We start from the raw sequence: 11,776 nt of genomic DNA on the forward strand, positions 1-11,776 counted from the left end.
GATTAGAAACGAATTACAGGGAAAAAAACATAAAAAACACAAGCACATGGAGGCTAAACAATACGTTACTAAATAACCTAGAGATCACTGAAGAAATCAAAGAGGAAATCAAAAAATACCTAGAGACAAATGACAATGAAAACATGACGTTCCAAAACCTATGGGATGTAGCAACAGTAGTTCTAAGAGGGAAGTTTATAGCTATACAAGCCTACCACAAGAAACAAGAAAAATCTCAAGTAAATAATCTAAACTTACACCTAAAGGAACTAGAGAAAGAAGAACAAACAAAACCCAAAGTTATCAGAAGGAAAGAAATCATAAAGATCAGAGCAGAAATAAATGAAATAGAAACAAAGAAAACAATAGCAAAGATCAATAAAACTGAAAGTTTGTTCTTTGAGAAGACAAACAAAATTGATAAATCATTAGCCAGACTCATCAAGAAAAAGAGGGAGAGAACTCAAATCAATAAAATTAGAAATGAAAAAGGACAAGCAACAACTGACATAGCAGAAATATAAAGGATCATGAGAGATTACTACAAGCAACTCTATGCCAATAAAATGGACAACCTGGAAGAAATGGACACATTCTTAGAAAGGTATAACCTTCCAAGACTGAACCAGGAAGGAACAGAAAATACGAACAGACCAAGCACAAGTAATGAAATTGCAACTGTGATTAAAAATCTTCCAACAAGGGCTTCCCTTGTGGTGCAGTGGTTGAGAGTCCGCCTGCCGATGCAGGGGACGCAGGTTTGTGCCTCGGCCCGGGAATATCCCACATGCTGTGGAGTGGCTGGGCCTGTGACCCACGGCCGCTTAGCCTGCACGTCCGGAGCCTGTGCTCCGCAACGGGAGAGGCCACAGAAGTGAGAGGCCCGCGTACCGCAAAAAAAAAAAAAAAAAAAAAAATCTTCCACAAAAAAAAGTCCAGGACCAGATGGCTTCACAGGTGAATTCTACCAAACATTTAGAGAAGAGCTAACATCCATCCTTCTCAAACTCTTCCAAAAAATTGCAGAGGAAGGAACACTCTCAAACTCATTCTACAAGGCCACCATCACCCTGATACCAAAACCAGATAAAGAAAAAGAAATTTTCTTTTTTCTACAAAAAAATAAAAACAAAAAGAAATTTTCTTTTTTTCTACAAAAAAAAGAAAATTACAGACCAATATCACTGATGAATATAGATGCAAAAATCCTCAATAAAATACTAGCAGACAGAATCCAACAACACATTAAAAGGATCATACACCACGATCAAGTGGGATTTATCCCAGGGATGCAATATGTGCAAATTCAATATATGCAAATCAATCAATGTGATCAATGTGATACACCATATTAATAAACTGAAGAAAAACCATATGATCATCTCAATAGATGTAGAAAAGCTTTTCACAAAATTCAACACCCATTTATGATAAAAACTCTCCAGAAAGTGGGCATAGAGGGAACCTACCTCAACATAATAAAGGCCATATATGACAAACCCACAGCAAACATCATTCGCAGTGATGAAAAACTGAAAGCATTTCCTCTAAGATCAGGAACAAGACAAGGATGTCCACTCTCACCAAAATTATTCAGCATAGTTTTGGAAGTCCTAGCCACGGCTGTAAGAGAAGAAAAAGAAACAAAAGGAATACAAATTGGAAAAGAAGAAGTAAAACTGTCACTGTTTGCAGAGGACATGATACTATACATAGAGAATCCTAAAGATGATACCAGAAAACTACTAGAGCTAGTCAATGAATTTGGTAAAGTAGCAGGATACAAAATTAATGCACAGACATCTCTTGCATTCCTATACACTAATAATGAAAAATCTGAAGGAGAAATTAAGGAAACACTCCCATTTACCACTGCAACAAAAAGAATAAAATACCTAGGAATAAACCTACCTAGGGAGACAAAAGACCTGTATGCAGAAAACTATAAGACACTGATGAAAGAAATTAAAGATGATACCAACAGATGGAGAGATATACCATGTTCTTGGATTGGAAGAATCAATATTGTGAAAATGACTATACTACCCAAAGCAATCTACAGATCCAATGCAATCCCTATCAACTTACCAATGGCAGTTTTTAAGGAACTAGAAAACATCATCTTAAAATTTGTATGGAGACACAAAAGACCCTGAATAGCCAAAGCAGTCTTGAGGGAAAAACACGGAGCTGGAGGAATCAGACTCCCTGACTTCAGACTATGCTACAAAGCTACAGTAAGCAAGACAATATGGTACTGGCACAAAAACAGAAACATAGATCAATGGAACAAGATAGAAAGCCCAGAGATAAACCCACGCACCTATGGTCAACTAATCTATGACAAAGGAGGCAAAGATATACAATGGAGAAGACAGTCTCTTTAATAAGTGGTGCTGGGAAAACTGGACAGCTACATGTAAAAGAATGAAATTAGAACACTCCCTAACACCATACACAAAAATAAACTCAAAATGGATTTGAGACCTAAATGTAAGACCAGACACTATAAAACTCTTAGAGGAAAACATAGGAAGAACACTCTTTGACATAAATCACAGCAAGATCTTTTTTGATCCACCTCCTAGAGTAATAGAAGTAAAAACAAAAATAAACAAATGGGACCTAATGAAACTTCAAAGCCTTTTCACAGCAAAGGAAACCATAAATGAGACCAAAAGACAGCCCTCAGAATGGGAGAAAATATTTGCAAACGAATCAATGGACAAAGGATTAATCTCAAAAATATATAAACAGCTCATGCAGCTCAATATTAAAGAAACAAACAACCCAATCCAAAACTGGGCAGAAGACCTAAATAGACATTTCTCCAAAGGAGACATACAGATGGCCAAGAAGCACATGAAAAGATGCTCAACATCACTAATTATTAGAGAAATGCAAATCAAAACTACAATGAGGTATCAGCTCACACCAGTTAGAATGGGCATCATCAGAAAATCTACAAACAACAAATGCTAGAGAGGGTGTGGAGAAAAGGGAACCCTCTTGCACTGCTGGTGGGACTGTAAACTGATGCAGCCACTATGGAGAACAGTATGGAGGTTCCTTAAAAAACTAAAACTAGAATTACCATATGATCCAGCAATCCCACTACTGGGCATATACCCAGAGAAAACCATAATTCAAAAAGACACATGCACCCCAATGTTCATTGCAGTACTATTTACAATAGCCAGGTCATGGAAGCAACCTAAATGCCCATCGGCAGACGAATGAATAAACAAGTTGTGGTACATATATACAATGGAATATTACTCAGCCATAAATCGGAATGAAATTGAGTCATTTGTTGAGACGTGGATGGATCTAGAGACTGTCATACAGAGTGAAGTAAGTCAGAAAGGGAAAAACAAATATCATATATTAACGCATGTATGTGGAACCTAGAACAATGGTACAGATGAACTGGTTTGCAGGGCAGAAGTTGAGACACAGATGTAGAGAACAAACATATGGACGCCAAGGGGGGAAAACCGTGGTGGGGTGGGGATGGTGGTGTGCTGAATTGGGCGATTGGGATTGACATGTATACACTGATGTGTATAAAATTGATGACTAATAAGAACCTGCAGTATAAAAAAACAAACAAAAACAACTAATACTAAATTTTCTTTGGGTTATTTGTATGGAAATATGTTAATATAAATGTTTCAGACATTACATGAAATTTCTAAAAATCTTATATGTTCTGGTATAATGTTATAAGTCATTATTCTCGTTATTACTTTAAAATGTTTCTCAGAAATAACTAAATTTCCTTGTCAATTGCATTATTATGAACTTTCATCAAATCTTTAACCATGGTCATTTTGAAGTCTTTTGTCATTTGCAGACAGTTCTGGGTGTACTCTGATGCTTTTGCAAATATATTCCTATAAAAGGGTTTCATCTTCAAGGAATTCATGGAAAAGACTCTGACAAGTACAGGTTTCTGGAAACTGACTATACTGCTGAACTGAATGAATAAGCATTTTCAGAACTCTAATGGAAAACTGATGAATTTATAAAAGTGCTAACAAAAGATCAAGATGAAAAAAAATTAATTACATGGGACTGAGTGAACTGATGAGGATGATTATAATTTTTGTGACTTTCTGTTTGAATAAAAAAAAAATCCCACAAAGACTCAGAGACAAAAAATATACAAATCAATTTTCACTGCAAAGTAAAGGAGCTGTTACAGTGGAGGATTACTGGACTGAATGTCAATATTATGACATAGTGTGAGTGTGTTTCGTGTTTGGTAATTGCAATCATTGTTGCTTTTGTTGTGGCCATCCATTTACAATGTTTGGTGTCAGTTTATCTCTTGTAAAAATAAAATACAGGGTGTGTGTGTGAAAAAAAAAGTATAAAAAAATACCAAAAAAAATTATTTGAGGATACAATCCAATGAAATGATTAAGACATTCAAGAAAGTGGAAGATTTGGAATCCTTAACAATGCAACACACATCGGAGTTCAATTAAAAACAACAAAAATAAAAGTCTCAGCTGTGCTCAGAAAGCTATATATTAGTGAAAATTGGAACAAAAATCCCAATTCTTCAAGGAAAAGAATGTTTTCAAAAAGTGAGGAATTTGCATTCATCCAATACTGCATTTAAGCTAGGAAATTGATGATCAACGTGCTGTTTCTGTTTCTAAAAAGTAACTAGAAAGTTTGAAACAAGGTGTAGAACATGGCCACCCAAACATAAAGTAAAATGAGCTCTGGTATCACTTTAAATAAAAATCTGAGCATGATTTACAGTGTAAGAGAAGAGAGCGTTTCCTCCTGGTACACAGGTTTCATGTCACAGAATTATATTTCCAAACTTTTAATGAGTGCAACTGAACTACTTAGTTCCACACTAATTATTTCCTAATCATAATAGTAACAATAACAAACACTTATTTAACACTTAATATATGTCTTATTCTAAGCTCTTTAGATTTATTAGCCAGTTTAGTCCTTTCAACAACAGCACAGTAAAGTGACTTGCCCAAGGTCACACACTGGTTGGTGAAGCCATTCTGGCTCTAGAATCCTTGCTCTTAAAAATAGGCTATGCGGGCTTCCCTGGCGCAGTGGTTGAGAGTCCGCCTGCCAATGTAGGGGACGCGGGCTCGTGCCCCAGTCCGGGAAGATCCCACACGCCGCGGAGCGTCTGGGCCCGTGAGCCATGGCCGCTGAGCCTGCGCGTCCGGAGCCTGTGCTCCGCAACTGGAGAGGCCGCAGCAGTGACAGGCCCGCGTACCGCAAAAAAACAAACAAACAAACAAAATAGGCTATGCTGCGCCTCGTGATGCTCTTTGTTAACTTACAGTTCTTAGAATCAACCTATCCACCTAAAACAAGAAGGCACAGCAACAATTATAAAACAGAATACAAATTATATGTTAATAGAACTTAATGTAGAAATGATGATTAACCAAAGTAAGGAGAAGGGGAGGAATGTGTAGGTGAGTTATTTTTCTTATCCTTTTACATAGGAGTAACTTTCTATGTAACAGAAGCATAATACAGAAATTTCTATATAATAGAAAGTCAACAATAAACTACATATATGCAGTATAAAATAATAATATAAAAACCAGCAGGGAGGAGAGAGATAATGAACTTGAGCTAAATTCCTCATATTTCACAGCAAGTATGATGGTTAATTTAATGGGTATACAGCAGCTGTCAATAGATATTGTCTAATTTTAATTTAAATGTAATATATAACTTGTATGGTAACTCAGAAAATCTAAAAACAGAAAAATTCAACTTGATATATTAAGAAATAGCAATATAAGCAAATTATTCAGAACTTTGAGAGGAATATCAGAAAAACTAAAAATAGAAAAGGAGAGAGACTGGGGAAAGGGAAGAATCTTTCTTTTTTACCATCCTAATTTTTATTAAAATGATCAGATATTACTTTATTATGAAAAATAATTATATAATACTATTAATAATAGTAATATCCTGTAAAGAAGGGCATAATTGATGAGAGTACCTTTCAGTTCTGGCATCGTAATACAAAAAGACAATAAACGTCACCAGACCATGAAACTCAGCGGGGTACAAAGAGGAACAAGGAAAAAATATATATATAAACATATTACAGAACACTCATGCTCTTTGCAGATTCTTTGATTCCACATCATTATGGGCTAAGTGGCCCATTTTTGTCATATAAACTTCCACAGAGACATTTCATCCACTTTAGACAACTACTGAGCCACACATACTCCAATCCCCAACTTTGCACATTTCATTTAAAGAAAGGACTGTCTAAATTCACACATCGCGGGCAGGATTCTACACTGGCATAAAGTTTTCAGGGAATAATTTGGTAGTCCTTACTGGAATGTAAAATATGGCCACGCTTTGACCTAACAGTTTCACTTCTCAGAATCTACCATACAGGAACATTCCCAAATGCTCAAAGATAACTTTATACACAGATTTCCAATTAAGCTATTACTGTTTATAACAGAGGAAGACAGAAAACAACCTAAATGCACATTGGTAAATGCAGAATATTTCGTTGCCATTTAAAAAATGAAATATACATTTATACGAGTGGCACTAAAAGGTATCCGCAACCTTTACAGAGCAAGAAAAAGCAGGATAGAGAATAATATATTAACCAATTTATGTGTGAGATAGATACATGTCATATATTGGTCTGTGTGCAGTGGACTTAGGGTGTGTGGAGGACACAAGTTTTTACTTTGTACATTTTTTGCTTTTGTTTTTGATTTTTTACAGCCAGCATGTATTGTTTTTATATTTTAAGAAATCAGAGCATATCTCAACTGTCATATATTCGGGGCTTTAAAAAAAATCAGAAAGAGAAACGCTCAACGTTTTTCCAGTAGTTCATTCTCAAATCGAAAAGAAGAAAAAAATAATACACTAGAGATAGCACGTTGCAGTTTAGGATTAGCGAAAAGGGTAGCTTCACTCGTTGGGTCATTTTTTAGTGAATCGGGGCAAGAAAATGAGGGCACAAAAACAGTCAAGGCAGAGTTCAGGAGCGAACCCAGGAGCGGCGGGGGACCTGGCAGACCGGGAACCCGCGCAGGGAGGACGCGGAGGGCGAGGGGGACCGAGGCCCGAACCGGGTCCTGTGTTTGTGGGAAAGAGGTCGGAGGAGCAAAGACCGAAGGGGCGGGAGGACAGAAACCCAGAAACCCAGCCTCCATCTAGCGAACCTGTTGGGTGCGGGAGGCGCGGCTGGGGCGACAGCTGGGCGGACAGAGAAGGGTCAGCCCAGGGCGTCCGGGGAGTTCAGACAGCTTGTGAAGCCCGAGCGCCGGGCAAAGCGCCCGGGAAGTCGCGGCGGGGACTGTGGGGCCCGCCCCAGGCCGAGGCCGAGGCCAAGGCCAAGGCCGAGGCCGGGATGCAGGCCGGCGCAGCTCCCAGTACCTTCCCAGGAGAGCTCTCCTCCCGGCTCGCGCTTCAGGAACTTGTACCAGAACGTGTCCACGCGGCCCGGCTCCGCCCCATCCTGCGCCACCTCCTCGGCCGCCAGCTCCACCTCCCCGAGCCACAGGCCCGGTTCCTGCAGCGCCAGTGTCCCAGCGCCCGCTGCCGTGCCCGCCGGCTTCAGGCGCACCGCCCCGCGCGGCTCCCAGCGCCCCAGCTCAGGCCGAGACCCCACGACCAGCAGCTCCGGCCCGGCCCCGGCCACCGCGGGCGGCACCACCACCCCGAAGCGGAACCGCATGGCAGCGGGCGGCGCGGCTCCCGGGCTCCAGTCTCCCTGCGACCGGCGGACGCGACCCGAGCGCCAGGCGGCAGCGGCGATTGGGCGGCGGCGCGCGAGGCCTGGACGCGCGAGGCGCGGACGCTGGCAGGGACACGTGCGATGCTGCACCTTTTTTGGGCTGCATCACGCGGCCCAGGAGCCCGAGGATGATCCAGGCCGGGGCCTTTGGCCGCGGGAAGTGGTCAGCTGGGGCCACCACCCGTCTCTCCCCGAGAAAGAGCTTGGCCCCTGCCCGCTGCCTCTTCCAGCGGCTCCGCGGACGTCTGGGGACGCATCGGAAGCAAGGAAAAGGGGTTAAGAAAGAAAATAAAACATCTCATAAGCCCCGAGATTTTCCAGTAATCTTTCTAAAAACCTCGAAATTATTTTTGTGAGAGTCGTAGGAAGAAGAGAATGGCATATAGAAAGCAGCCTCCACAATAGTGAAGTTGGGGAAAGATCCTGCAGCGGTGTCTGGAGAGCTCCGGACCTTCAACAGGTCACTTACACTCTCTGGGCCTCAGGTTCTTACCTGTAAACTGAGGGTATAAAATAATGATCTTTAAAGACCCTGCCGGCTCTAAAGTTTTTCTGATTAGTGGAAGAGGCGCCATTCAGAGCCCAGAGCTCGTGCAAAAACACTGAATACTTTTCCCTTGCCTAGACCAATTTGATGCCTGAAATGACACATGATCACTTTCTTTTTTCGAAAGAGTGTTATAATACTTTAGTACGTATAAAAATGGTTTAAAGTAAATATTTTCAAGCCTTTCCAAGGTAAAACAAAACCCAAAAACGGTAATTCTATGACTGTAAATATATGACTGACAATTTTTAAATGGCATAAAATAAAGCTTTTTGCTTTGAATTTGCTTTCAGTAAAAGTCAGTAATATTTTTTCAACTTAAAACATCATTCTGTGTCCAGAAACACAGGCTTATAGTTATTTGATCAAAAGAAAACTGTTAGGGGTAGGGCGTGGAGGAGGGGGGGCTTTAATTTTGGTCACTACCTTAAGAAAACCACCTGTCCTGTTTACATAATCTGTTACTTTTTGATTCTTTATTAAAATTGTTCTCGTGGTCTTAACATTTCTATATTCATCAGCACTTAACATAGCAATCTTATGTGAACTAAAGACACACAAAGACACGTCTTTACCAGTATTTGAAAGCTTGTGAATAGTGGGGGGAAAGTCAAAAAATTTCAGACATTCAGAATATAAGTAGAACAGAAAGAAGTATAAAAATGTAAACCATACAAACTCAGTCTCTCTGTGGAACAATTAGTAAACTTAATACATTTCACTTTTAAATATCGATATTCCACTCAGTGTTTGGTTAGTTGCTAAGCTTAGGGATAAACACAAAGAAAAATGTGAAGACAGCAGGGCTGGCCAAATACGGCTGATTCAGTAGCAAAGCAGACATTAAATCACAGTGACAAGTGAGTCCGTTTATTCAAATTGCTGCTACAAAATATTCTTAATTTTAGGAAAATAAGAGTCATTTGGCCATGCAAGGACCCTGGAAGCTGACAGTTCAGAACTTTCTTGTGTTCTGCCATGCTGCTGTGTTGTGTACTTTCCAAATGGCATTATTCCCATCAGCTCTTCCAAAGGGAATACTGCCCATTCTGTAGATGAAACAATGACAAAAAAGAAAACAATATATTTTTCAATAGACATTATTTCCTTTTCTCCTCTCTCCTCGTAAAGAAGTTGCGTAATTTTAACAGTTGGAAGCACCCTTTTAAGCCCGTAAATAAAATTTATAACAGCTTATTTTATGGCATGCATGGATTTAAATATAGTACGAATGTGACGGCTACATTGCGCCCCAAGTAAAATGCAATTGGAAAGAGAGAAATACCAAAATATAAAAATACATATTTTAAAGTCTCAATCATACTTTGACTGTCAATCATTTTAATTTATTAACTATGATAGTTATAATAGTTATGGAGCCCTTTTTATGTGCCAGATACATGGTTTTCATATTCATATTATCTCATTTAATTCTCTCACCAATCCTATGAGATAACTGCAATTGTTATCCCTATTTTTATATGCGAGAAAACAAGCAAGCAAGGTCCAGTAAACAGCCCACAGCAAGGAAGGGGCAGAGCCAGATGCTAAAAGACACCCATTCATCTTATAGTTAAAGATAAGATAATATAACATAATATTTGATTTCTGATAAGTAAATCATTTACAGAATGCATTTAAATCCCAGCATATTTAAATAAGTTATTCTCCATTAATTCTTAATAAAGAAATGAACTTTCTGTAAATACTTGCTGTGACTAAATTCATGCTTAGTAATGATGGAATAGAAGGATCATAAGTGGCAGTCTAAACTGATCAATGAGATCTGTAAAGACATAAATATCTTGGTATCTAAAGTGGATTTGACCTCAGGTTCTAGAAAATGGTCATTTTTATGCCTTAATATGCCTATCTTGTTGGCAGTAGTAACACAAATTTAAGAAGGCAAGGTGAAAAAATTTACCAATTATTAAGCTGTGTTATTCCCAACTCGTTTTTCTTGTTGAGTTCTCCATGTAAGATTTCTTTTACATTTCAATGACTCGGGATATTTATTAAAAGAGATTAGTTATGAAATCCATTTGGGGTCAGATTCTTGATGCTATAATGACAAGATGAATTTAGAACAAGAATTAGCCCAGCAGAGTAACATAACTCTGATAATAATTTTTAAAAGACCAAACTAATTTGTTGTCATTGAATTTCATTTCTATAGTGCTATCTTATATATAACTACAATGTATCTTAAAGAATGGGTGATAAGTTCAAATTTAGAGTTTCAGGATGCAATTCAAATGCAAATTCTTTCAAAGCCCCCCCCCCCCCCCTCAACCTGGGAAAGCTCTTACTTGGATCTCTGGTAATTTATGATTTCTGAAGCAATCTTTCACTAGTCAGTGAGTTATCATGTCTTTCCTTATAATATTGTGTATGTATTCACACACTCACTGATGTAAAACATATTTCAACCAAGTAGTTTAGGAACCATTATAAGTATTAGTTTATTACTTGTCAGAACATACTGAGTTAAATGTGTCACATATACTATTTCCAATTTCATAGCTTAAAAAATAATAATAAAAGCAAAACCAGACAAAACATTCCAGGGAGAATTTGAATACAGCTTAGAGATGTTTGCATATTGCAACTGACTTTTTTCTGGCTTGGAAAATTGTAGGTTAGGCTACTTGAAATCCCTTTGAGGATCTGGAGCAATAGAAGGGTTTGAGCTATACCAAGGCTTTGTTCAAAAATCCCACAACATTTCTCAACTAGTTAAAAAATCCATGTCCCTTTTTGGTATATATAAAAATCTTCTTGGGGCTTCCCTGGTGGCGCAGTGGTTGAGAGTCCGCCTGCCGATGCAGGGCACACGGGTTCATGCCCCGGTCCGGGAAGATCCCACATGCCGCGGAGCGGCTGGGCCTGTGGGCCATGGCCGCTGAGCCTGCGCGTCCGGAGCCTGTGCTCCGCAACGGGAGAGGCCACAACACTGAGAGGCCCGCGTACCGCAAAAAAAAAAAAAAAAAAAACAAACTTCTATCTCCAGGAGATTCCAATAATTCGACTTCCCACCCCACACAGTCAGGGAAGTACTGCATTTTCAGTGCATCAGCAACAGCCAGTTTTGTCATGCATATTTCTCTGTAATTTATATGATCAAAATATTAATTGTTAGAAATGCTCCAAGTATAAAATTACAATGAAATGTATGCCTTTTCCAATGACATTGACTCTGCCCCTCCCCTCAAACATCCCTCCCTCACACATCCCTTCCCACTATCCGCATTGTAAAACCCACCTCCCTACACTTCTCAGTTGGAAACCTCTACGCAACAGGTCAGTCGAGCCTGGGTTCTGTTAGGCGATGACCTCAGCTGACCTTTCCTAGGGAAAGTAGTGGGCCAAGCGAGGTGCCCAGACCTTGAGGTTAGAGACACCAGCTTAGAGCGTCCTTCAGTGGTAAAAAGATCCTCCTAGGT

The 11,776-nt window shown here is 39.5% G+C and overlaps 1 protein-coding gene across 2 annotated transcripts in view; it reads right to left on the reverse strand.

Moving 5' to 3' along the window:
* EPM2A (EPM2A glucan phosphatase, laforin) overlaps positions 1 to 7,771 on the reverse strand; it is a 106,605-nt gene extending 98,834 nt beyond the window's left edge. The window contains exon 1 of one of the 2 annotated variants that reach the window (XM_079939477.1): positions 7,426 to 7,771. In XM_079939477.1, the coding sequence (XP_079795603.1) occupies positions 7,426 to 7,726 (301 nt within the window). In that variant the 5' untranslated portion in view covers positions 7,727 to 7,771. Of the gene's footprint in view, positions 1 to 7,211; positions 7,348 to 7,425 lie in introns of those variants that run through there. The other variant, XM_079939478.1, reaches the window with a different exon arrangement.
* Positions 7,772 to 11,776: the final 4,005 nt, after the last annotated feature.

The sequence above is a fragment of the Stenella coeruleoalba genome (genome assembly GCF_951394435.1).
Source record: "Stenella coeruleoalba genome assembly, chromosome: 12".
Classification (NCBI taxonomy): Eukaryota; Metazoa; Chordata; class Mammalia; order Artiodactyla; family Delphinidae; genus Stenella; species Stenella coeruleoalba.